At 39.8% G+C, this 27,104-nt stretch overlaps 2 protein-coding genes across 3 annotated transcripts in view; one reads left to right on the top strand and one right to left on the bottom strand.

Moving 5' to 3' along the window:
• Positions 1 to 712: 712 nt before the first annotated feature.
• Positions 713 to 11,782, bottom strand: wnt7ba (wingless-type MMTV integration site family, member 7Ba; the record flags this gene model as incomplete). 2 transcript variants are annotated; one of them, XM_079816646.1, is made up of 4 exons in its annotated part: positions 713 to 1,192; positions 5,047 to 5,314; positions 8,624 to 8,854; positions 11,688 to 11,782. In XM_079816646.1, 4 exons carry the CDS (start codon positions 11,780 to 11,782, stop codon positions 713 to 715), a joined length of 1,074 nt encoding a protein of 357 aa, XP_079672772.1. The 2 variants fall into 2 exon arrangements, with proteins under 2 accessions (XP_079672772.1, XP_079672773.1); XM_079816647.1 differs by having other exon boundaries at positions 11,692 to 11,774.
• Positions 11,783 to 23,704: 11,922 nt separating this feature from the next.
• Positions 23,705 to 27,104, top strand: part of pparaa (peroxisome proliferator-activated receptor alpha a) — a 51,816-nt gene continuing 48,416 nt past the window's right edge. The window contains exons 1-2 of the mRNA XM_079818140.1: positions 23,705 to 24,083; positions 25,003 to 25,073. The gene's annotated coding sequence lies outside the window, so the exon portion shown is untranslated. The remainder of the gene's footprint in view (positions 24,084 to 25,002; positions 25,074 to 27,104) is intronic.

Here is a 27,104-nt window from a genome sequence, read left to right as displayed (position 1 = left end):
GCAGAGGTAAAGAAGCTCTTTTTACATACACAATGTCCTGTATTGTTTCGGCTTGAATTTTGGAAGCAACAGATCAGTAGCAATGATATTAGAAGTTCACACCTCTGCATACCATTATGAGACAACAACAGTATGACCATTTGCAGTCTTTGTTCTCCAAAGAGAAGGAAAAAAGGTATTTTTTTCAGTGTTCAAACAGATACAGTGTGACCCAACGTTAAGCTTTCCAGCATTTCCAGAGTTGTAGCATGTCTTTCCTCTTGAACTCCCATAGGGGCTCAACTGGTGGGACATTTTATATGTCTTATACAAGTTGTCTTTGTAATTAGCTTTCCTTATTTTGAAAAACAAAAAAAAAGTCACTTTTGTGGGCAGTTTAGACTGTTCGATATCAAGGCCTCAGGTGACCTTCCTCAAGTCTGTGAGCATCTGAGAACTACGAAAGCCTTGCACTGCATTTGTAGCGTCCATGTGTTTGCATGAAATCACAAAACAGTCGGTCTGGAGTCAGTGCATTTTCCTCTAAAGTTCCAGCATCTTCATTATTCATCCCCTTCTCCCTCGGCAATGGCCTTTCTCGCATAAAGACTGCCTGATGTGCAAAACGAAGCCGTGTACAAGTTCGACACTTCCATTTCTCTTTAAAACACTTCCTTTTTCTCTCCATTGGCTTCTTGCCTTTCTCTCTTGTCTTTTCAACTCTTCCGCTCGCTCATTTACAGGTGAACACCTCCGTCTTTTCGCTGCAGGTGTTGCACTTGACGAAGCAGCACCACTGGAACTTGCAGTTGCACTGCCACACGCGTGTGTATTGATGGGTGTTGTGGCCGCGGCCGCAGCACATCAGGTTGCAGCCGTCCGTGTGAGGGGACGTGTGGTTACACATGCGCCCTCTCGTTCCCGCGCTCCCCGTAGCAGCGTCTTCCTCGCAATAGTTGGGTGAACGCTCCAAGTAAACCAAGTCTGTGTCGGTGGGTTTTATGTACCCACGGGACTGCTTGAGGCGCAAGAAGGAGGGTTGTCGAAAGCGTGTGGCTCTCACGGCCTCCACCTCAACCGCAGTGGTATAACGCTCCTTAAGTATGTAGCCGATCTCTCTGAATTTCGGCAAAGTCGCCCAGCAGGTTTTTGTCGTGCATGAGCCGGAGACGCCATGACACTTACATTCCAGCTTCATCCTTTCCTCTAGAACCTGCAGCAGTAGGGGAAAAACCAAATGGCATATAAGCAAAAACCTTTGTCTTTCTTTCCTAAATGAGAGGTAATGTATATTTATACAATTATTTATTTATTATTTTAAATGTACTATATATAAAATGTGGTTTTGATAAAACTCACATAGTCTTTTACAATGGGCATGACTTCATCAGAGGCCTCTGAATCTGTGGCGCAAGTGAATTTGTGCAGCTGACGGGTAAGGGAAATTCTTGACATTTTATTTTGACTGTTTTCAGCAATTTGAACCAAAACCCATTATTCAATACGTCCTGAGCAATGTCTCAATGTGCGATGCCAGATATCTGTCAAAACTGAGAGGAAAAAAAATGTTTTAGCCAAATCATAGCCTGTAATTTTCTCTACCTTCCGAAGGGCCACATTAAAGAACGAGAGAAATGTCCATAATTCTCAAGTCCCCATTTATGTATATGGTTACATTTGAGTTAAAAGCAGAACTATTTGGCTGTTTGATGTGTTACTGATATGTTCAACAGGCAGACGTACGTGATAGTTGACATTTACCCGTTTAGTTGGATGTTAATATTCCCCTTCAGTGAGAGGGATTTGAGATTCAGTAGTAATGTTCCTATGTTTTTTTTCCCCCCACTAACTCTTTAATCCCTCTTTCTAAAAGCAGTGTATCCCTATTCATGGTTTAAATGAACTAAATCACATGAAATCATGACAATTCTTTAATTTAATATACTGGGTTTTCGACAATAAAAACCGAAACACCTGGTTTTAGACCACAAGAATTTAGTAGGGCCTCCGTTTTGCATCAATTCGTCTTGGGAATGACAGATACAAGTCCTTCACAGTGGCCAGAGGGATTTTGAGCCATTCCTCTTCCAGAACAGGGGCCAGGCCACTATGCTGGTGGAGGAAAACATTTTCTGATTTGCTCCAAAATACCCCAAAAGTGGCTCAAAAATATTTAGATCTGGTAACTGCAGGTCTTGGGAGATGATCGACTTCCCTTTCATGTTCGTCAAACCATTCTGATACAAGTCTTACTGTGTGTATTGGTGCATTATCATGCTGATACACGGCACCCCCGTCAGGGTACAAAGTTTGAACCATTAGGTGCACATGGTACTCCTAAATGATTTGGTAGTCCTTGGCAGTGACGTGCCCATCAAGCACAGTAGGGAATGTCATGATATCGCAGCCCAAACATAACTGATCCACCCCTTTGCTTCACTCTGGGCACGCAACTGTCCATGTGTTAAGCCTATTTTGGACTTCTTCACACCGTTAACTCACTGGGAAAGACCGTGAAGGTGGACTCGTCAGAGAACAATACATGTTTCACATTGTCCACAGCCCAAGATTTGCACTGTTGGCACCAATGAAACCAACATTTGGCATTGGCACTGGCACGAGTGCCCAAAGGTTTGGCTATAGCAGCCTGATCATGAATATTGACTCTGTGGAGCTCCCGATGAACAGTTATTGTGTAAACAGGAGAGTTGAGGTGCTAATTTAATTCTGCAGGGAGTTGGACAGCTGTGGTTTTATGTTTTTTGGAAACAATCCGGGTTAGTACCTGGACATCCCTTTTAGACAGCTTCCTCTTGCACTGACAGTTACTCCTGTTGTGGCTCGTCCTATGTGGTGTTATAACCTGGATACCATAGCTCTTGAAACACCACAAAGACTTGCTGTCCTGGTCACAGATGAGACAGCGAGACATGCATCAACAATTCTGAGGCCCTGTTTACACCTGCTTTTAAAGGGTAACTAAACCCCTGCTCAGAGCTTAACTCCACCCACTGGCAAATTTTGAAAAATGCTGGAAAAGTGGGCAGAGCCCAACGGAGACAGAGGGGACGAACCGAGGGCGGGGCTGAGCGGAGGGTGTGCACCTGAGACCCGCAGTGACGGATTGGTTGACAGCTGTCAGACTCGCGAGTCGCAAAGATGGAGAATGACTGGAGTGACGCCAGCTTTGCAACAGAGCGGTCATTCTCCTACCTTCACCTGAAGTGGAGGAGGGTGAACTGTCTGTAGACACAAACCCGGAGCCTTATCAATGCGAGCCGCTGGCTCAAACTGCGTTAACTCCCGATGCAGACGATGCTAGTGAAGCAGCCGCGCAAGAGAACTGACCTAATCTATCTGCATCCGCGGCAACCACTTGCGTGTCAGGGTTCGAAAGCGCGTCTCATGTATGAAACTTATCTGTACACATGACGGGCGGCAATAATATCGCAAGAAAAGCCTGACGTGTACTGACAACTGCATTATTTAACCGTATTTTCTTCAATACAATGTTAAAGCAAGTGTCAAGTCAGTTTCATTCATAATGTTTCTACTTCATGTAATATGACAGTTCATACTGGAGTGAAGCCGTTCTCATCATGTGATTGGGGGAGACATTTCTGAGGGCGTGGTGAGCTCGTGCTAGGGGCGCGGATAGTGAGCCGTTGGAGGTACCATCCTACGTCACGATGTACCACAACGTCCAATAAGAAAATTCAAATGCAGTAGCCACCGTTCAACCTTAAGAGGGCAGCACTTTGGCGGTTTTACACCATATTTTATAGAATTAAAACACTTTATACTCAAATGTCAAAACATTTACTCGAATCAATGAACAGCATTAATAAAGCCCCAGTATTACAGATCATTAACTAAAAAAAGTTGGTTTAGGGTTTAGTTACCCTTTCAAAATGTGTTTTGGTCGATTGGGTCACAAGTAGTTGAGGGAGACCCGTTTACTCTTATTTTAATCTGTCTCTTTTGGGATTTTTCAGATCTTTGATTTAAAGGAACACGGCAACTTTTTGGGACTTTGGCTTATTAACTGTATTCCCCAGAGGTAGATAAGTCCATACATACCATTCTCATCTTCGTGCGTGCCATAACTATGTCTGACCCCCCCCCCCCCGCTAGACTAGCTTAGCACAAAGACTGGAGGTATATGGCTCCACCTAACCTACTGCTCAATAAGTGACAAAATAATGCCAACATTTTCCTATTTACATGTTGTGATGTGTATAGTCACAGCATGTACAAATAACGTATCCCATCTTATAAACGTATACTGGGGACTATATTCTCAGAAGACGCAGCACTGCTCTACTTCTGCGGAGTGATTTGCTCGCAGCACCTGAGATTCAGAAAGGAGCAGAGAGTTCGCTCAGAGTTGGAGTAATAGAGTCAGCAATTACTAGATAGTTTACAATCATGGGTGTTCGCTGTATTGTAAAGAACTGCGACAATAAACAGGGGAGACCAGGTACAATGATATTTCATAGAATTCCAATCCAAAACGCTGACCTGATGAATCGATGGCTACTTGCTCTGGATCTGCATTAGATCTGCGCCTTCTGAGAATATAGTCCCCTGTATGTATACGTTTATAAGATGGCTGTGTCTCATGTATCCTTGTTATTTGTACACGCTGTGACTATACACATCACAACATGTAAATAGGAAAATGTTGGCGTTCTTTTTTCACTTATTGAGCAGTAGGCTAGCTGGAGCCATTTACCTCCAGTCTTTGTGCTAAGCTAGGGGGGGTGTACGTCAGACAGAGTTATGGCACGCACAGAGATGAGAGGTATGTATGGACTTATCTATAAGCCAAAGTCCCAAAAAGTTGGCGTGTTCCTTTAATGGGCAAATTATGCCCACGCAATTTACATATGAACGCAGCCGGAGATGGGGAGCATCGTTTCTGCTCCGAAGGTCGCAAGACCTCGCCAATACTATTATCAGTTTCATTGTCCAACCCCTTTATATTATATACATAATGTGCATACTTTTAAGCAACTTTTATTAATATACATATATATAGTTTATACAACTTGTTTTCTTTCATACCTTTCTTCCTGCTTCGTTATTGTGCAGGTTCATTAGTCTCCTTGCATTTTTTTTTATCTCTCTGGCATCCACAAAGCGTCTGGAGAACTCCACTCCATATTTGACGTCTGCCGAGCAGCCGCCCCATTTCCAGCCTTCCTCCTGGTCATGATAGCCCTGCTTTTCTCTGTCACAGCCACAGTGGCTCAGGTTGCCCTGACTACAGGCTGCTGTCACAGCATGGGCAACACCTGCTGCCATGATGGCGTAGGTAAATGCAGCCTCCTTGCTACCTAGGAAGAAAAGAGTAGAACCTCTGAGATGATTTGACACCACTGACATCCCAAAGTTCATGCTAGTGAGTTTCTTATTGTTTGTGTGCATTTTCAATCGTTCAGTAATGTAGCGACTGCATTTACCAGCAGGGTCTAACTGACAATGTGAAGCAGCCATAACACACCTGACTGTAATTTTTTAACTCTTAAGAAATGATTAACTGGTTCACGTTTGTTTGATCAGGGATGAACCTAAACCCTGCAGGGAGGTTAATCTCCAGGAGCAGGATTGAGTGATCTCAAGAATGATGTGAGGAGACTAAACTGACCCCTGCTGGCCAGCCTTTATGAAAAGACCACGGAGGTTAGTAGGAATTGATTGACCACCACAAAGATGATCACTGTTGTCTGATTGTATAGAGACTATTTTCGCATTAATAACCAAATTTAAGAGTATTATTATAAAAAAATGTTGCATTGGTTTGTCCAATATGGAAGGGTTGTGGGTGCATTGTTCAAATGGATTTCTGATTTGTTTAGGTCTGTAGCTTATAGCTTTATGTTGATCTTTGTATTTGTGTTAACCTTTTTTTTTTAAGTCCCCCTGTAAGAAATTATTCTATCCCTTAAAACTCATATTTGATCACCAAAATTATATTTAAATGTCTTTTTTTTCATGTGAAAAAGTTATTCATGCCTTAAAATAGCTGTGCTGTGCTTCATTTAGTATATGCGGTAGAGATGCGTGGATAGGCTATTATTTCATCCACAACCGCATCACAAAACTCATCATCCGTCCGCCATCCTTCCGCACCAACGTTTTTTGACCAAATTTCAAAGCCTCACCGCCCGATCTGCGGAAGTCAGCGTCTGTAACCGCCAACTGTGCCTCTCTATTATGTGGATGATTGTGGATATTATGTCATGAATATGTTAATTAGCCCCGCCTCCACTCACTCAACTTTTACAAGTTACTGCAGTAAACGCTGCACAAAGGTATCGCTCTTTACAAAGACGGACACATAACGGTAATTAAAGCAACACTGTAGTTTTTCGACCTTAAAATAATGTCTCTAAAATGATCTCAGTAGCAGAACAACTCTTTTTTGAATTATACTGCTGCTGATATCTAAGCAGCCTCCTAACGCAAAAACCACACTCTGTAAGTTTCGTGTTCGGGTTGGTACACACAGCAGAGTAGCACAATATCTGCGTTACTCAGCATAGACATAAAGTAGAAGTAGCTCCGGCTACAGTGTTCTTTCGCAAGACGCATGCAGTTTTGTTTATTAACCACTAGAGCGCCAAAAGTTACCAAGTGTTGCTTTAATATCATTACCTGCTATAATGCTAAATGTACACGATTTTTCATACCAACAGAAAAAAATAACGGTATGGCTTTTTTTGAGACTCCCCTGCTTCGCAGCATAGTAATGATGATGATATGCTAAAGCCCGCCTGCCCCACACGTTGATGTGATTGGATACGACGTAGTTTGTGACGTCAGAAGCACCAGCAATTTCAAACCGCGTCTTTGGTTCACTGGACTTTTAAGGAGAAAATACACAGCAATGGTGTTGACTTATGAATCTGCTCATGGTATGTCTGAAAACATATTAAAAACACCACATAGACATAAACAACATTAAAAACTTGATTTTCACCACAGGGGGTCTTTAAAACGCATGATTTGCTTACTTTTTAGTGTAACAAAACAGCTGCTTTTTATCATTACCTTTGCATTGTACATAGTTGCTAAATTATTTAACGTTTGTATTTTTTACATTTGAGGTTAACAGTATCTTTATGTAACGTGCAAATGTAATTTAAAATCTACTATATCCAGACTTTGCATTTTGTTCTACTTAAACATCAAAGCAAAACAACAAATCATCAGAAAATCTCCTATTTTTTTCCCTCTTTTTCTCTTAATTTATTTATTTTTCCATACTAACTTTTTGGTCATTATGCATGGATGTCTGTTTTTGTATTTTGGTCATTCTGTTTGCTTTGTGGGTTTGCAGGTGCCATATTGCGAAGAGCTGAAGTACAATTACAGTCAGACTTTATTGCCAGGCTTCACGTGAAGACTAATCATCAAGTCTGCCAATAATACTGCAATATTTTAGCATTCACCGATTTACATTTATAGTATGAGCGGGAAATAAATATGAAATTGCTGTTGTTTTTTTAAGGATAATATCCCTCATCAAGATATGCTGGCCTTGAATCTTGTAAAAGAAGCAGTGATTACCCTCTCCATCTCACAAGATGGAAAGAGACCATTAGCGTTGTGGTTCTTCTCATAGCTAAAGCTTACGTCCTATAACTTGACTGAGCACAGGATTTTCCTTTATCCAGCCAAGAGCCTGAATCTGAATGTAACGAAGACATTGGACAATTTGACAAGTAATGCGTGCCTGGACCTACTGATGAATTTTAACTACCATTTATTCTAATGGATTTTGTGGGAAAACTCAATGGGCTTTCACTGAAGTCCACAATGGCTATTAAATAACCAACAGTTTATGCTAAAATGCCCAACATTCGTTTTTGAGAATCAAAATTCAATGGAAAAGATATTCTTTCCTGTTGGTACAGTACACCCTGCTTCTTAAATATTAAATATTTTGGTTATTTCGGTTAAGCTTTGAGCTGCCAGTAAAAGCCATTTTACCGTGTTTAAATCAATTTTACACTCGAAATCACTGCAGAAAAAGTGTAAATAGTCTGCAGATTCCACACAGGCCTCCAAATTGCATATGAAAAACTCTTTTAGGCTCAACTTCCCAGCTACAGTTATTAAATACAATGGCTTTTCTTTAGGTCTCACAAAAGCAATTTGCAGAAAAGAACATTAAAAGCTCCATACACATTAGGACACACAAACGCACAGTGTGTAGAGCTCACCACAACCGAGAAACATACATTTCCTTGAACAAAAGAAATAAGATTATGATGTGTAGAGCCAACCAACCCCCAAAAGAGTGATTATTACCAGGACCGTTGGATTAAACACAGCCCTGCACCGCACCCTGACCGTAACTAAACATTTCTGACTGATAGGCAATTTATATGGGAGTGCAATATTAAAAAAACATATTATTGTGTGTTCTCCTACTCCTGGCCACTGGTGCCATTTGTGTGTAACTGTGTGAATGTTTTGTTGAAAGAGAATTTTTTGTGGACAGATTGCATCCACTTTAACCTCTGTTTGTCTCACTTGATTCGCAGGGCCACACTCTCACGGAAACAAGTCAGGGCCAAAGCTACACGCACACACAAGCATAACACCAAAGCGCAGCTCACCGGGCTGCACCTACTGACCTACTCTCAGCTCTTGCCCAAAGACGGTCCTCTCGCCAAGGGCTGAGCAGTTCCACCGTCCGTAGCGAAATTGATACTGGCACTCGTTGATGCCCAGCTGAGCGCCCTCTCCAATGACGATGATGGCATCTGGGCGGCTCTGGCAGATGGCACGCTGTCGGGGGGCCAGGCCGGGAATCTTGTTGCAGATGATATTCGCGCCCAAAGCCACGACTGAAGACAAAGCCCTTCGGAGACCAGACACATTGATGTCAGCAACTGATGTAGACCAGGTATTCAAGAAATGGACAGTTCACCCAAAAATGAAAGTTCTGTCATCATTTACTCATGTCGTTCCAAACCTGATTTTCTTCTGTGGAACACAAAAGATGTTTTGGAAAATATGTCAGGCTTTTGGTCCATGGAATTTAATTCCAAATGCCGACTTTAAACCCTGTCGACTTTAATTTTGTGAACGTTAACAGTCTTTATCAAAATATCTTTTGTTTTTCAGAGAAGAGAGAACGACATGAGGGTGAGTTAATGATGACAAATTTTTCATTTGTGAGTGAACTATCCATTCAGCATTTCATTTTCTCGGACTGCACAAAACTATTTAAGATTGCTTAGTGTTTTAGAAGATATATTTGTAGGTTTGTATAGACCCTTCAAATACCCAAATAATTTAACTGCACTTTGCCAGACAATTTCCTCACAGACTTTTCCATAATTTTCAATATGCCACAGGAAATATTTGAAAGATTGCCTTCACTATAATGAAAGAATTTAAGAGCATCTCATTTAAAACAGAACAACAAACAAATCAAAGTTCATGAATCAAAGCTTTTATGGGCAAGCGTGGAACTGAACTTGATTTAAATGAGACGGGGATCCCAAATAATGTCTAGAAAGGTTAACAGTCCAACCGTACGCAACTCTACAGACAAAGACCATAAACAACAATGCGATCATAGGATATACAGCCCAATTAAAGTGAAACCACACACATAACATGGATTACACTTGTAAATCAAGCTGTCTGTTCTGCTGTTCTTCGACAAAATTCACCATAAAGTTAGTTACACGATCCTGAAATATATTGACCTATTTTAATGGATTAATCTGTTCCTGCCAAAGTGGAAGATGCTAGAATCTATGATGGTTCAAATCTGGAACATTTGAGCTAAGAAAGCCATGCTTGAGAGGAGCTACCAAACCTAGAATGTCCATTCATCAGTCACAGCTTAGCATTCTTGCTCTCGTAACAAGAATGCTATTTAATAACATCTCAATACATGGCAACATCATTTCCCTTCAGTCATTTTTAATGACATGCAGCATATCTCTTTTATCAAAAGCATTTTAATAAAACTAAGTTGAGAAAGCATTTTTGAAGTTGTTACATAGGTCTGGTCTGAGGAAAACCCACATGAAATATTTTAGGCTCTACGTAGTCAATATAGGCCACCAAATTAAAAGAAGAATGCTAACTGAGAATCCGAGCACAAAATGTTTAAATAATAATGACCACTTCTGAAACAGTGACCGGAATCTATTTAAAGCACACTTATGATCCACACATACGTTTGAAATGTGTGGCTCGGTCATTTCTCCACAGGCTGAACTTTAGTGCAAATCAAAGGTTCAGTCTTTTCCTGCGAGACACACATCTCACCCTATGTTTTTTTTCCAAATGCGGTTTTCCAATTACAAGCATCTGAGATCAGAACATGATGTTGTAATGAGTAAAACATTGTCCTTATGCTCTCACAGAAAATGAATGAAAGGTAATCTCATCAATTTTGAGCGAATTAACTGGTACTGGCATATGACTATTATAACTGGGTGGTATAATGATTGCCAGAACTTCAATGTAAAAAGTATTTCAGTGTAAAAAAAGTACTATAATGTTTAAGGAATTACATGATATATATATATATATGTCATAACATATATATGACATACGTTTGACTTAAATTGACTGATAAACAGCATAATGCAGAAATTAAAGTTGATCAAGCATGTATAGACAGGGCTCAATGTTACACAAACAAAACACGCTCACACACGACAAATTAAATAAACATAACTACTCATCCATAATGTGCATAACCGATAACAAAAAAATAATAAACAACTGCTTAAAAGATGATACATTTAGTAGGAATGTACTTAACGTTTTAAGTATATATATATATATATATATATATATATATATATATATATATATATATATATATATATATATATATATATATATATATATATATATATAAACAATATGTCATAACATATATATGACATACTTATATAGGACTACTAAAATCTGTTTCATCTTAAATTGACTGATAAACAGCATAATAATGCAGAATTTAAAGTTCATCAAGCATGTATAGAGAGGGCACAATGTTACACAAACACAAAACACGATCACACACACAACAAATGATATAAACAAAACTACCCATCCATAATGTGCATAACTGATAACAACAAATAATAAACAACTGCTTAAAAGATGATACATTTTGTAGGAGTGTACTTAAAGTTTTACTGTAAATGATGCTTAGCCGTGTTTTTTTTTTTACATAAAAACACACGTAAATTAGCCTAGTAAGTTGGTAAAAAGCAGTAAAAAATACATTGCCTATAGTTTTTCACCCTATTACTTACAGTTAACCAATAAACAGGTTGTACTGCAGCATGTTTAATGCATTTTTTCTTTAAAATTACTTACATTTTTACAGTAAATGATTTCTGGTACATTGTCCTTTTAAATTAATAATATAGCTCTTACGATCCAATCAGGAGCATTGTTCTTCAAGCACACTTTCCTTTAAACTATCAGTGACTCAGATGCAATTAAAGCGCATGCACATGCTCAGTCTCTCGTGTAACACAGCAGGTGCACTAAATAATGCCACTTCCAACATATGTGGAAATCATAATTTGTTATCTAATTTTGCCATGCAATAACGATAGACCTCTAACTTCGTTTTAACTGTCCCCAGCTGTTGACTGTGTTGCCAGATCGCCACAAGATCTTAAAGGTGAGAATACAAAAAAAAAATCGGTTCAAACCTACAGGTAGCTGCCGCTGGTGAGGATGAGGAAGATCTGGGGGTAGTAGACTGACAGCAATGCACCGCAGGATGAGATGCTGCGCATGGTGACATTGAAGAGAGCGCGTGGAGAAAGCGAACTTCTGAAGTTGTGTCGTGACGTTACGCTGCTGCTGCTCGGCGCGCCGCGGTCCGTGCATGAGCTGCGGGCACGGAGACACGATCCGTCATCTCCTGCGTGATAGTGGCTAATTCAGAGTGTGCTCCCCACCGCGGGCTGACGGCTGATTTTAGGTATTTCGGGTCTTGTGTCGGTGCTTTGCCATTGGCAGAGGGGGGGACACTCCAGTCCGCCCACCTTTACGGGCACGGTTGAGTGACATCTCCGCCTTTTTGTGATATATTGCACTTAATTTCGAAGAGATGTGTTTTCGAACTGTTCCTTTTAATAATAATAATATTCGCACGGTCTGTTGATCCTTGTTTGAATCTTGTAAGAAAGTTGGTTTAAAGTGTTCTGCTTTTGGCAGACAGCAATTCCATTCAGTAAATGATGCATGCAGCTTCTCTCATCGCTGAAGATGGCAGGCATGGGTCACCAATGCTACGGGTGCGAATTATGAGGGAGCTTGAGAAGGACTGGTCCTAATTAAGACTTGTACTTTACCAACTTGAAGTCAACATTCAAAAGTATTTATTCATTTTACGTGTTAACTATTTTTCTTTGGATTATAGGCTTTGGGAGAAAAAAACATTTCACGAATAACGTGTGTTTGTCTGAGGCGGTAACCATAGCAACAGAAGGTAGCTCGAGCGCTGGGATTCGTAACGGACGGTATATTTTACAGACGGTATATCGACATATGTGTTTATATCGCTTCATTACACATTTACCTATCACATGAAGTGTTTGATTATAAGTGTTTAAGACATTGCTAGTGGCGCCAAAACAGTTCTGTTGCATGAGACGGAATTTACTGACAATAAATTATATTTATATCGACTCCCCCTGAAAGTCATTGAAGATTTTGCTTTCTATATAACTAAGAAATTATCATTCACCATGTCTTTTGTAAAATACAGCTTAAGATGGTATGGACTAAGATGCTCATTAGCTGGTCATTAAGTTGACTAGCTACCATGTTGCAAAAAAAACATCTTGACTAGCTGGTAGCTGATTTGTTGTTGGTCCAAGATTGTTAAGCAGCAAAATATATAATTTGAAATCAATGCGGTTCAAACAACTTTGGACCCCACTGATATTCACTGTATTGCTTTTTTCCAATGCTTTTGTTGTTGTTGTGTGTTCCACAGAACAAAGAACGCCACACAGGTTTGGAACGATATGAAGGTAAGTGATGACAGAAATTTCATTTTTGGGTAGACTGTCCATTTAATAACTACATTACAAAACAACTGATATTTATATTTGCTTAATACAATTCCTTCCTTTAATGTATGTGTCCTCAACAATTTAACATCCAAACATTCAGATCTTGCAAACAACAACAATAAATAGACCATTCAAAAAGATTCTTAATGAAATCCTGCTCCCTCTAGTGGTAGTTGGTAAAAGTAACAACCTAATAAGTAGAGGAGCTTAGATATTTACCTGTAATCAATCGTGTGCAAAAAGTATATAAATAAATGCATACATGAAGAAGGCAAACAACACATGCATTCTGTCATAATGGGAAACATCAGCAAGTCAAAAGCTGTTGGGTGATGGGAGCTGGTTGATGACGGAAAGCAAACAACTGTACTATCTCATGTAAAGATGCTCTCTGCAAACAAGAGCTTGTTTGCTCTAAGGCAGGGAGGGTTGGACAGAATAGAAGGTGGAGAATTAGCTGTGCAGTATCGTAAGCTTCAAAGGGTGGACATGTTTATGGGCCTTACATGTGTTCTTTCGCTAGTGCAGAGATCAAAGTGCACAGCCTATTCAGATTTTCTGTTTGTGTTTGATGGTTGCAGTGGAGCCCAGGTTTTGCTAATGGGATGGAAACTTTCAGAATGCTGTATATTTAGACTGCGTTCATATTATTAATCTGGCATCAGTTACCATTATGTATGTCGCTTTGGATTTCATTCCTGAAATGAACAGTTAATTGATGCTGGGTGCAATATGGTTGCAGTTGACCTTTTTGATGATTTGCAAGACCTTGTTATGCATGTTTCTTTAGGTACGACCATAGAGTTTGATGTAACAAATGTGGCTATATTTGAAGTTGGAGACAATGCGATATAACTCCCTTTGAGTACATGTATCTAATCTTCATGAGTGGCACAATTTGCACTTGAAACGTCCCTTGTAAAGGAAATGCTAATCCTTTCTTGATGATGTATTTTTATGTCCATGTACTAGCCAAAAGAATGGCTGATGTGTTGCGTAGGTAATTGAAATATTCAATTCAAACCCATGTTCTAGGCCACTTGTAAATAAGGGCTATATCCCTATACAAATTTGCAGCCAAGAGACATTTTTGGATGGTATTCTCTTAGGCCGGTGAAAAATAGAAATAAATTCGAAGAGAATGCAAGGGAGGAACCGAAAGGGAAGAAAAAAATCCCATCAGATGCTTTTGTTAGCGTTTTGACCACAGAGCTCTCTTGCCAAAACTGCACTTTAGCTGTGCTCTCATAGTTTAGGAGGTTACACAATGGAATCTGTTTCTTTTCATTTACTTCATCAAGATTGTAGGGGAAAAGAGGACAATTTTCCTTGTCTTGGGGGAATATCTTTGTCTCATTGAATTTTGTCAGTGACCGTTTGCTTGAGAGCCCCTTAAAAATGCCAGGAGAGACGGAAAAGGCTTGTTTAGCACTTTTGTTCTGTAGTACAAGGAATGGAAAGTGGACATCAATACACCCCACCTCCCTTCAGGGCTGTTGGGTTTCAGTTATTCATCTGCAATTACTTTGGCGTAGTTTTTTTTTTTTTTTTTTCCCTCTGTTGCACCCTGTGACATCTCTGAGTCCAAGTGCGTGCGATCAACAAGTTGGTAAATCGCAGTTGAATTTGATCACATGATTATGATGCTCGGCTAAATCCCCAGAGCTGACAAAAGAAAATTGTAAACACGTGTACAGAGATATGTTTTAGAGCCATGTCTTCCCAATTACAGTCCAACGAAAGAAGAAAAAAACGGCATATTTTCATTAATGTGTTGCTTATAAATGTCTGTGTAAATCACGCAATTTTCTATAAGTTATTCCAGAATGAATTCTTTTTTTTAATATTATTCTCTCGCACTCAAAACATAAACCAGATGCTGGTACGTCTACCCACAAACAGATGCAGAAACAGCTGGAGTAGTGACACTGTAGTTTAATATTTACTCACTGTCAGCATATTGTGTTCCTTTTTTGATTAATAAATGAAAGAATAAATGTTATTTATAATTAGATATTTTATAATAATCTCCAAATTGTCCCTAAATTATATTATTAATCTTTAAAACGTTTTTTAATTCATTTGTTTAGAAAAGTTACCTTTAAAAAATCTAAATTTTACAGCAGTGAGGATTCAATGAAATTGCAATATTCAAACATACCAGTAGAGGGAGGCAGAGCTCCATAAAGTAATCCATTCCCACTACCAGGTTTCAGACCAGGCTTCCAGTCATCAGTGGTGTAAGGGTATCCACTGTCTGTCCCCCATCACAGTTAAAACTCCCCACCTCAGGTTTAGCATAGGCGTAACCTACCCAGCTCCCCCCACATCCTCTGGTCAGAGCAGTTTCTATGAACCTCCACAAGGGGGCTCTACTCGTCTGCCGATTCGCAAAAGATGAACAACTGTGCTGCCGCCCAGAATGAGAACTGCACCTCACTGCTCCCGCCATCTTGTTTCCCGCCCTCCGAAGTATAAACTTATACACTGTCGATTAAAGCTGAATCAAGGCTGCCTGGCTCTGACCCAAAGCCCGCCATTTTTTCGCATGAGGCGTTCAAAGCGCTTTCGTTGTCTACGTGTGGCAAGATCTAGCCATTTTTTGTTGCTTAGCTACATTTTTATTTAATAAAAAATCATTTGAGATTAAGTTTTGCAAAGGATGTTGTAATATTGTCTTATTAAAATTATGTTAGTGATAGCACAGTATTTTGTGGTAGCGACGATTGATATGAATGTAATGTCTATTGCAGGGAGTTTTGATTTAAGGGTCAAAGGGCAATAAAAGTTTGACTTTGGATGTTTCTGGACTGGATGTCATTATTATTAGAGAAAGACAGCAGAGCACTGGGATTTTCCAATCTGCAATCTTTCATGGCCTTTTTTTCCTCCTCCCTGTATTAGTGCTGACCTGGTTGATGGGGTCTGTGCGTAATCACACGGGTGGACTGAAGGGTCACCTAAATGGCTAATTGACTTATAATGAAAGTTCTTTCCCGATTCCACAATGCAAGCGCTTGTGAATGTAGGATGAGGTGGAAATAAGCCACAGGTCAGTGCAGAGAATGAGAGCGAGGGATGGAGAGAGCTGGAGAGATTGTAATGGGGTAAAAAAGAGGGCTTGTCTTTTTGGTACCCATGTGATGAATGCCTGTTGGGACAACAGATGTGTGGTGATGTCATTTAGTGTGTGTGTGTGTGTGTGTGTGTGTGTGTGTGTGTGTGTGTGTGTGTGTGTGTGTGTGTGTGTGTGTGTGTGTGTGTGTGTGTGTGTGTGTGTGTGTGTGTGTGTGTGTGAGCGTACGGGGAGGAGCGATAGCAAAGTGCACTCAATTCTCTGGTCTGTAGTGAAATTTTCGGTCATCCCTGTTGAAAAGACACATTTCCATACTGGTTTATGCCTGATCTGGAGCTGGTGGACATAAAATATTAATTGGAGACACCAGCATCTAAAGACATGACAGGATTTTGACCCCTTGTTTTAGTTGCCGACCTCGTGGTTTTCTGGGGGGTCAAGGTCTCTAAGCTCTACAGGGGTCTTATTGTTGAAAGAGTTCCTCTTTAGGGCCTTTTACCTTTCTGTACCCTGCTGTCACCGCCCAGCCACCTTGCACAAAACCGGCCACTCACTATAACGGGCCACTGAGCTAAAGGTTTCTGATTTAATTGTGGTTGCAATGTTAAACTTTTGCCTCTGTCTTCTGACTCTCTGTGCGAGGCATAAGAAGTCAATTGTTCTTGCGGTATGCCGTGACAATAGCTGTTTGTCATCATGTGGAGCCAGAGAGAGACGGGGCAGCACACACAGTAACTTCACTACGCCGCTGCCAATGCTAGGCTTTCCATGCAGGGTCACACCAAGGTCAAAGTACTCTCGATCACACCATGTTGTGTGCCAATTACACCAATGCGATCGCCTTTTTCTCGTTGACGATTTTAACCCGTTCGCCCATTCAGTTATTTTTGCTGACAAAAAGTGTGTAGAGCATTGTATTAAAATGGGAGCCGAAGACCAGCTGTCAGGCCGACTGTGGGAACCTTCTGAGGTCGCCACTTTAAAACTCAGTATTTTAACCGAATCCTTGGTTGTTTCACATTTTAATCTATAGGTTTCTCGTGTTTTTAAAACGAGGATCTCTCTAGGGCAGTCGTGCACATGTGAACAAATCCTTTTAAAAGAAGGAATGTCTCGCTGTTGGAGCCTCAAAGCTCACGGTTTAGTGATATATGTCTTAAACGTGTGATTTCTCTAGCACAGATTAAACCTAATCTCAGAATAAAAGGGATTTTCTATGGAGAATCACTGTTGATAATGCAGTTTAGTGTAGGACTAAGGTTAATCTGTTTCTGGGAACCGGACCAAGATGATGCAAATATGAACAAATTCTTAACTGTTTCATGTGATTCTATTGCTCGGTGTGCAGAATAAGCAGTTGTAAAAGAAACATCTTTGGAGCGCTTGTCAAGTCAAAGAGGGGCTGAGGGAGTCCATACATTTTAAGAGCTAAACCAACAGCATATCAAAGCGCCAACACCAGAAGAAATCACTCTTAATGTAAAGTGATACACACAGCTGTCGGACTTAGCTGGGCTCACCGTTTTTCACTTAACCTCAGACAAAGAGGCCATGCGGAGCCAGTAGTCAAATTTTATACTCCAGGCACTTGATTTACTGTGAAGAAATGGCTGTGAGCATCCAGAATATGTCAAGGATGTTATCTGGTTTTGTGATAAAGTCATAGGTGTGCTCTGGGTTTTATCGTTCTCTCGTTGCCTCGAGACTGTGACCCCTGTCTGAGGACACGGCTCGTTTCTCGGTAATCATTCACTTCTTTTAGCCTTGGGTTGCGGGGCTGTGACAGGCATTGTCTTGGCTCTTGAAAACAATGTAAAGATATCTCATGTAATAGACCTGCATTACTGAAACCCCAGGCATGTGTTTTGTTCCAAAACTAATGACTCAGCAACAATTTAGTACGCTGTATGTACACTAGCATTCACAAATATATTGTATGCAAAGATGCTTTTTTTTTGTCAGCCAAAATAAATAAAATAACGTTTTTTTTTCTGAAATACAGTAAAATTGTGAAATATGGTTAGAATTTAAAGCTGCAGTCTGTAACTTTTTGCGCTCTAGCGGTTAATAAACAGAACTTCATGCGTCTTGCGGAAGAACATTGCAGCCGGAGCTACTTACTCGGAGAGCTTACTCTCTGTTTATGTCTATGGCGAGTCACGCAGGGACTGTGCTCCTCCGCAGCGGTTCCTACCCTACCGGTTTGAAATAGTCCCAATATAAACACTTATTATAAGTGTACCATAATGATTCAGGGTAAGACAAAAACACGGTTTGAAAATGGATTCATGTTGTACATTCTCATTATATAATTTTTGTAAATCTTGAACACAAAAAAAAGTTACGGACAGCAGCTTTAAGGCCTGTACACACCGGGACGAATAATGCGCGCGCATGCGCGCGCCAGCGTTTTTCGGCGCGTCTTGAGTGTTCAAACCCAAGCGATTTCCTCTGGCGATGCGCCGAGTGAACATGCAAATTCAGTAGATGCGCTCCCGGTACACAAGGTGGTGCTGCGACACTTTACGCTTCTGACACTCACTTGTCACACAGAAGAAGAGAGACAGTATTTACGTGCTTGCCAAAACCATAGATATATTATGTCTATGGCCAAAACCATTCACAGACACTTTTTACTAACTGGCAAGCAGCATCAGCAGCTCATCTTCTTCTTTGTCTACTTCGTCGTATCAATGCATGCTCGGCAAGACCGTTTTGTGCTCGAGCGCCACCAAGTCGTGTTTTACTGTCACTTCAGCAGCTCCAGGCACGTGAACAAAAGCGCCGATCTCATTGGTTGGCCAGTTTTTAACGTGCCGCGTCAAAATAAAAAACCAAACCCGAGGCGTTTTTTAAAAAATGACGCTTTTACGCCTGCCGTTTTTCGCGTCGGTGTGCACACTCACATTGGCGCCATTTGTTTAGTCACAAGGCGTTAAACGTCGACGAAAAACGCGTGCGAAAATCGTCCCGGTGTGAACAGGCCTTTACAATAACTGTTTTTTTTTATATATATTCTAAAATGCTGACCGCCGAAGCTAGTTATTTTAGTCTATACAATTTTAAATATGGATATTTTTCCTACACAAACGCGCCACTTCGCTTCAGAAGGCCTTTATTAAGCCCCCGGAGCTGTGTGGAGCAGTTATATGATGGATAGATGCACTTTTATGGACTTCAAAAATGACCCAACAATTCACTGGCATTATAAAGCTTGAAAGAGCCAGGACTTTTTTAATATAACTCAGATTTTATTCGTCTGAAAGAACAATGTCGTATACACCTAGGATGGCTTGAGGGTGAGTAAATCATGGGCTACTTTTCATTTTTGGGTGAACTATCCCTTTAAGCCTAGTCCCATGCAGATTAAAATGCATGTTTGAGCTGTTTTAACTGAAAGCAACTTGCACTGACATATTAAAATATGTAATTAAGTTGGCTTGGAAGAGCCAACTTACTGTTATTGCTATTAAACGTATTCTTCTTCTGACCATACATTTCTGACTGTATCTCCTCCTAGAGCTTTAAAGCCACAACCACCAAACTCGGCTCAGACCTTTAGACTGTTCTGACTCGAGTAGCTACTCTGACCCGACTTACGGTTTTCCTAAAAATGCTGATTAAAACTCGGAAAAACTCCCATAGACAGTATTGACTTTAAAAATCTCAAACTTTAAACAGAAAATCTTCAAACTTTAAGCTTTTAAAACTTTTTTTTTTACTTTCTGATCGGCTTTTTCAAGTCAACTTAAAGTTTGTCTCGACGAACGCTTTTTTTATCTAGTTGCCATTGTTTTGTCTCAAGATGCACACCAGTAATGTTTTTTTCTAAGGAACATTTATAAAAGCTACTTAAATGTTTTAACTGAACTATGGCATAATCCTGACTTAATCTAAACCCTGTCTGTGAGACCAGGCCTCAAAAAAAACAAAAAAAAAAACAGACCCCAGACTTTTAAAGATAGATTAATTAAAAAATAAAATAAATAGAGGGGGGGGGGGGAGCAAAGTTTACACTACTATAATAATAAAAATTAGATATCATAGATAGATAGATATTTCATTCAGTGGCAATGGCATCAGGGACATTAGAACCCATTATTCTCTTTATTCAGTGTTTGAATAATCACAATATAATTCTGGAACTATAAAATAAAATAGTTGTTTGTTCTTGTAATGGCGAGACACTGGCAGAGTGCAAGTCTTGTGGGTGTGGCACTGCAGCGTGCCCATGGACGCCAGTCATAGAGGGAGGTAGGGGGCTGTTGCAGCATGCCTTTCTCTCTCCCACTCTCTCTCAGCGTCCCGCCCCCTTTGCCACTGCCATCTCTTGGCTTTCCCAGAATGCCCTCTGTCTGAGAGCACTGGCCTGAAATAAAACTATGAGGGCCTGCACGGAGAGAATGGGAGCTTTGTCTCAGCTGCCATTTACACTGTCTGGGGGCATAGAGACAGAACTCAAAGAGAGTGTCTGATTGCAAATTAGCACAGCCCAGGGCTCAATGCTCCATGCACTCATACACACTCACGCACTGGCGGTGTGAGGCGTGGAGAAAGTTCTGCATTAAACGCCGCTGAAGATCATTACGCCCTTTCGTTCTATTGAATAGTGCCACATTTCAGTCAGGGGCACAAAAAATAATTAGCAGCAGGCTTCTCTTGTGCTGACTTGCGTATGACCGAAGCATTTGGGCTTGTTTAGTATGCAAGTGATGCCGGGTCTGAATTTGTGATTAGCTGAAAGACAAAAGCTGCAGCCGGTGCACTGCAGGAGCGACGTCTCTATATCAACGGGCTCCGCGAGTGGGCCTCTCGCTACGTTTCGGTGTGATTGACTTGCGTCAGAGAGGATTGCATACAATTTGTTGCGTGATGACTCTATTAGGCATGAGAATTCACCATCTTTATCTTATAGATGCAAATGTAATCATTTTGAGTCGCTTGACCTAAATGCGCCCTGGCCAACTGTTTTCAAGGTAATCGGATGCCTGAGGAAGCAATTTTAGTTTGTGTGTATTAAATGTCATATAATCATCTTCCCTTGACTTTCTGGTTTACAAATGTGGAGCACTTGCTGGCAATAATGTGTTTTATTCCTTGCATGTATTTATTTAATTACAGAGGCATATAATGCTAGAGACTTAACGTGGTTCAATAAAAGTTTCATGTAAACATGTGATGCCGTGTGAACTCGATAACCCTTTCATAATAATCTGCCTGCCACCATCTCCTGTTAATTCCCACGAGGCCACTTTGTGTAGGACATAAACACACGCGCGTTCACACATAGGACACAATTCGGCCCTTTAATCTGATTAGCTGTGTCTGTATATGGATGAACCTGTGGGTTCATTGAGTGTGTTCCTCTTCTTCTACTTTAACCGGCAGAGTGGTGAAGCAGTCACACCAGTATTCATAGGGAAAGCAATCTGGTTTTTGGACCCAGAGGGGACAAATGCAAGGTAAATAGTTCTTAAATACATTTTAGCCATCATGTCTGTCAACACCATCCTGTATGAGAACTAATATGTTCCTTAAGTGTTAAAAAGATGGTAGTTATTTATAGTCAGTCCTATCCTCTCTTTTTCTTTTTTTTTAATCTACATTACTTTCAAAAAGGAATAATAACTAAATAAGGGTGTGATCAAAGCTTTTATGTGATTTATTTTTTGTCTTTGTAATACATTTTAAAACAGTATCTAAAAATGTTACTCAGCCAAAAAAAAGTAAACCATTTGTTTACTGTCTTCAGCCCATTTTATTGGAAAAAATATTGCCTTGTTTGAAAAAATAAAAAAAAACCTTATATCTGTATCTGACTCTCTGTACTCTGCCTGCTTTGTAAAATATTTATGTGTAGGTATTACTTTTAAAAATACATTTCCGAATGTGTTATTCCTATGACTATGGGCCACAAATACAGCAGACTTGACAGAGGAGCCCTGAAGCAGGAACAAAAATCTAACTAATTGTCTTTGAGAGCCAATAATAAGGGTAAATTGGAATATTAATACAAAGTTATTTCCTTAACAGTTGTAAGTTAAAATTGCTTTATGTAAGTGCATTTTACACATTCTGTAAGTATACTGAACATTCAGACACAATTTCTTAATATTAATATTGCAATTTAGCCAGATTTTTTTTTTTTAAATAACACATTATTAGCCAAAACCAGATGAAAATGCCCTTCAAATAGCACACACACACACACACACACACTGGTTTAACACAACATCAAATCACCTGATACCCCGAAGCCCTTCTGACTGACCCCATTTAATCCCCCCTGCCCCATTGGTGATAAAAAATTTAAAAAAAAACTTTTAAAAACGTATCGTCACAAAAGATTACTTTTACAGAATTGTCCTATAAATGAAAGTGCTTTGATATAGCCAGTGTAAATTGTCACATGACCAGAGCTGTTTAATACCAGTTTGCCCTTCTGAAAGATGTTTGAGTCAAAACTCCATAAAACATGTTGCATTACAGATAAAGTTACAGTTATCACAATTCATACATATAATATTTGAAGGGTCTATTGTTCTCATACGTCTCATATAAATAATCATAATAAACATGTCAGTGGTCACATTTTTAATAAGTAACTGATTGATTCACATTATAAGATGGCAGACTTCGTATTTTTATTGAAGTATTGTCACATTAAATGAAACAAAGTAAAAGTTAAAAATCCCATATTAATATCCCCACAGTTGCCTGATAGTAAAAAAGATAAGTATTTGTTACTTTTTTTTTTTTTTTACCGTTTACAGAAACAACAAAAATCATATACTTGTACTAACTGTTTAAAAACTTTTCTCTCTTTCTCTCTTTTAGAAAATACATGTAAGTTAGTTTCATTGTGGGCTACTACACTTAGCTGGGCCTGGGACAGTTTTGGGAATAAACAGGTTAAACGACGGATTAGCAGACCAGGACACCAAACATTGATGAAAAACTTTATACAATGTTTAAACGCATTTAAATATGTCACATGTAGGCATTTGTAAAAAATTGTACGTACAATATTTTATTATTATACATACATCGGCATAGCAACAAGTAACAGTTAGTTATTTATTTATTTTAGGGATCAGCAAATTACCAAATATAATTCCTAACACCTTCTTCTTTATTCATGTTACTATCAAACATAATGGATGTTCCTGAACCACACTTTTATTTACTGTAGCCTACTTTTATTTACATACGATGTTACTTTTTCTGAGATCAAGCACAACAAGCTCCTCAAGTCCAAACTTTTACCTCACATTTGTCGTCGGTTTGAAAACGGACTGCTTTTCGTCGAGCTCTGAGGTAAATCTGCCGAACGGGTCGACCTCGACGGGCCCGTTAATTAAAAAAAACAATATCACGAGTGACCACCATCATTATATATCCAATGTGAATAAGAGTAAACGGTGTTATTTAGTGCTGGTAGATAGGTCAGCGGCTGCTGTCTGGCTCTTGTGTAACGGTCGCTGCGCGCGCTCGTGTGTGTTTGACTGTGTGTGTGTGTGTGTGTGTGTGTGTGTGTGTGTGTGTGAGAAGAATCACAGTTCACCTTAGTTGAACTTGTGTGATCTAGTTCATGGTAGTGTGAGGCTGTTGGTCCGGTCCTATGGCTGTCCTATTGAAGAATGAACAGATCTTCTTGATCATTTAAAAAAAAAAAAACTACCCTTAAAAGACGCAGTGTGTCGTCATGTTTTTGTGTAGATGAGAAGGTTGTGATAGTTTGCTCACGGACGGACTGTATTAACGGGTACGCGCGACAGAAAATTTCAGCCTGAACTTGAATAATAACGGTCGTCGTTGGTTTATTCACCGACTCCCGTCAAGTTTCTTTTGTTTGTTTGTTTGTTTTGCCGTTTCTAACGACAACTAAAGGAGTACGAATGATCCAGATGAAGCTAAGAAGCGGATGAAACGCAGACGTAAATAATGTAAGTTTGCCGTTCTCATGTTGTAGTTGCTCCCGTCGGTTGGTTTATATATTTATTTTCTTTGCTTTTACGCTTGGAATTATATGCGCCAATGTTACGAAGCCGGCATATGGGGCATTATTGAACTGTAGCCTAGTTTTCACAGCTTATTTCCTGGCATCAAATGTAAAATATCTGTCGAGCACGCACTCGAATGAATTAAACGAGGAATAGTTCATTTTATTAGTGCCCGAATAGAATAATAGAGTAATACACACATCAGACATAGAAAAGGAGGTCAGTTCCTCATGGCCAGACGTTTTTGTTCACGCTTTTCAAATAATCGATCGTGCTGCTCTCGTTTGGGGTTGTATAGATTCTTTTCTTTCACTGAAGGCACCATGAGACGGATCTGGTCGTCTCATTTAAAAGATAAATAAATCTAGTATGTGCACTTCATAAATGGGGTCGCTTACTTTAAGCTTTCTGCCAAACGAATCTCTTTTTTTTCCCATCTATATCAAACTGTGCTTGTTTACTACTACTTGTTTACATGTTTTCTACAAAGTGTCATGCAATTTAGTAAGATTAATTTAATCCCAACCTATATAATCATTATTAAAATAGAATATTTATGTTCCCTTTGTATTGAAAATTCATGCTAATATCTTTGTTTATGCATGACACAAGACAAGGATGCAAACTAAGTCCTCAGACAGTATATGTCCCTTTTGGTTGATTATAATGCTGTTATTTAAATACATGACACTTATTTTCCTAAATGCAAATTGCTATTGTTGTAGACATTTTTTTTCAGTCAGTGAGAATATAGCTTATTCTGAAATGTTAGACTGTGTGTGTGTGTGTGTGTGTGTGTGTGTGTGTGTGTGTGTGTGTGTGTGTGTGTGTGTGTGTGTGTGTGTTTGTGTCTGTGTTGCAGTGATTCTTAAAATGGCGAAAATCTTTTTCGGACTCAACCCAGAGATGGAATGTACGTCTACCTTTAATCTGGTAAGATTTTATCTTTTAAAGTCTTTTTTTTTCTTCTTCAGGGTGAGCAACTCCGTATAAATAATTGAATGCGATAATAATCTGCTGTTATATGCTAAAATTGAAATTACAGTTATCTGGACAGATGTTAGAATAATGAAGCCTACTGAATAATACAAACTGCAGTTTCAGGCACATATATTGCTTTACTGTGTGTATGTGCTTTGTAATGTATTATTAATAGATTTGAAAGTGCATGGATTTGTGCATCTCATAATGTGTCTGTGAAGCATTACTTCTGGTTGGTGAATGGTCTAACGCCTCTGTGTGTTGCACACACACATGCTATAGCATGTTAACCAACTTCCTTTGAGAATTGTTATGCTGACTGTGCAATTTCCAAGTCCGGTTATGACGGCCTGCTTATGCTCTAATTTCCTTTTGTGAATAATTTGCTTTGATAAACTGAAATAAGCAACAAACAAACAAAAAAAGAATATATTTCCTGTATTTTTACTCAAAAGAAACATAAATAAACGTAATAATGTTTTGGAAGCACAATTTTATCACCTCCAGATTTATTGCTCTATGGTTATTTGTAAAATGTGTGTTTTGAATTCTTTGTCAGTCTGTTTGGACCAAGTGCAATAGAGAAATTCAGATGTGTAGCTTTAGTTGTCCTTATCATTGCTTGGTTGCATTTTGAGAAAACAGAAATACCCCCTAAAACTAAACAGAAAATTAGAGGGAGGAGATTTTTTTTTTAAGCATGGAGATGTTTTAGGTATTTTTTGAGGTTTTACATGAAACCTCAGTCAGATGTTTTACATATGTTTGCCTCTTAATGTGATTCAACACTCACTGTAAACAATGCCATGCATTATTTCGAAGGGCCTGTGCATTTTTCTTTTTTTTTCCACAATCATTTTTCTACTCGTATACCTTCTGACAGAAGAGACGTTCGAAATGCTGATGATGTCAGCACTTCAAAACAACTGAGAAAAAAGAGAAAAGGGTCATCAGTCATTTGTGCAATCTGTTTCCACTTGTCTTAATGTTGTCACTCAGCGCTCGATTTATCTTGCCAAAAATATCTTTTCATTTACATCTCCTGTCGGGGAAATAACCAAACCGCCGTTGAACACAGAGCTCCGTAACTCGAGGCGGGAAGGATCGGGCCAGGCCGACGCTGAGAGCACACGACCGAGGCCAGATCGCATTCAGTAGGTCTGGCTGACTTCGTAAAGTGTGTGTGCACACTGTAAGTGTCTTTCCATGACTGGCCCCTGGTGCTACAGCCACGCCAAACTGTCAATCCCACAGGAATGTCTCCCCAAACTCTCTGCAACAGATGACAGAAATTTGGCATGTGTTATTGTCATATTCTTTTGCTCTCAGACTTTTTTTCTTCGTCCCTCCTCTGCTTTTATGCTCGGCCTCAAGTTTTTCTGTGCTCTCTCCCCTTTTTCCCTTGCTGCATTTCAGCAGAGACCGAAGGCCAAGCATGTAATGTGTCAACATGACCTGGACTCGGTACTGTAATCTGAGCATTACGTTTGGCCTTTCGAAACGATTTGATAATGATGCTGCGGCTCGTTACCGGCATCTTTTGTGAAAACGCTTTGAAAATCGCCAGATAATTGAGGAAAGCCGACCGAGCCCCTTCGAGATTACAAAGAGAAGAACAATCCTGCGTGCTCTTTGCACCGGCAAAGTCATAAATTCATCTGTCTTGTCGCTGGCCCGCATCCAAGCCGGTTTACCTCGGCTAACCCTAGGAGAAACGCATACATCATTTGAAATTTAAAATGCAATCACCACAGAGAGAGGAGGCGCCTCGGCTAACCTGACACATTCGCACAATCAATCCTTGCTTTTGTGCGGCTCGCGGAGATGATTTGAGTGGCCTGTAGTGTCAGCTGAGGTCAGGGGCGTGTCCTGAGCTTTTAGCCTGTAGCCTGTCTGAAGCTGGCACTAAAAGGTTGCACAGATGTGAGGAAGAGCTGTTAGAGCGCTGCATATCCGACAGGAGTCGGGAACATTACAGAGCAC

Source organism: Gobio gobio (assembly GCF_949357685.1).
Source record: "Gobio gobio genome assembly, chromosome: 5".
Classification (NCBI taxonomy): Eukaryota; Metazoa; Chordata; class Actinopteri; order Cypriniformes; family Gobionidae; genus Gobio; species Gobio gobio.
This window is presented reverse-complemented; position numbering and strand designations above follow the sequence as displayed.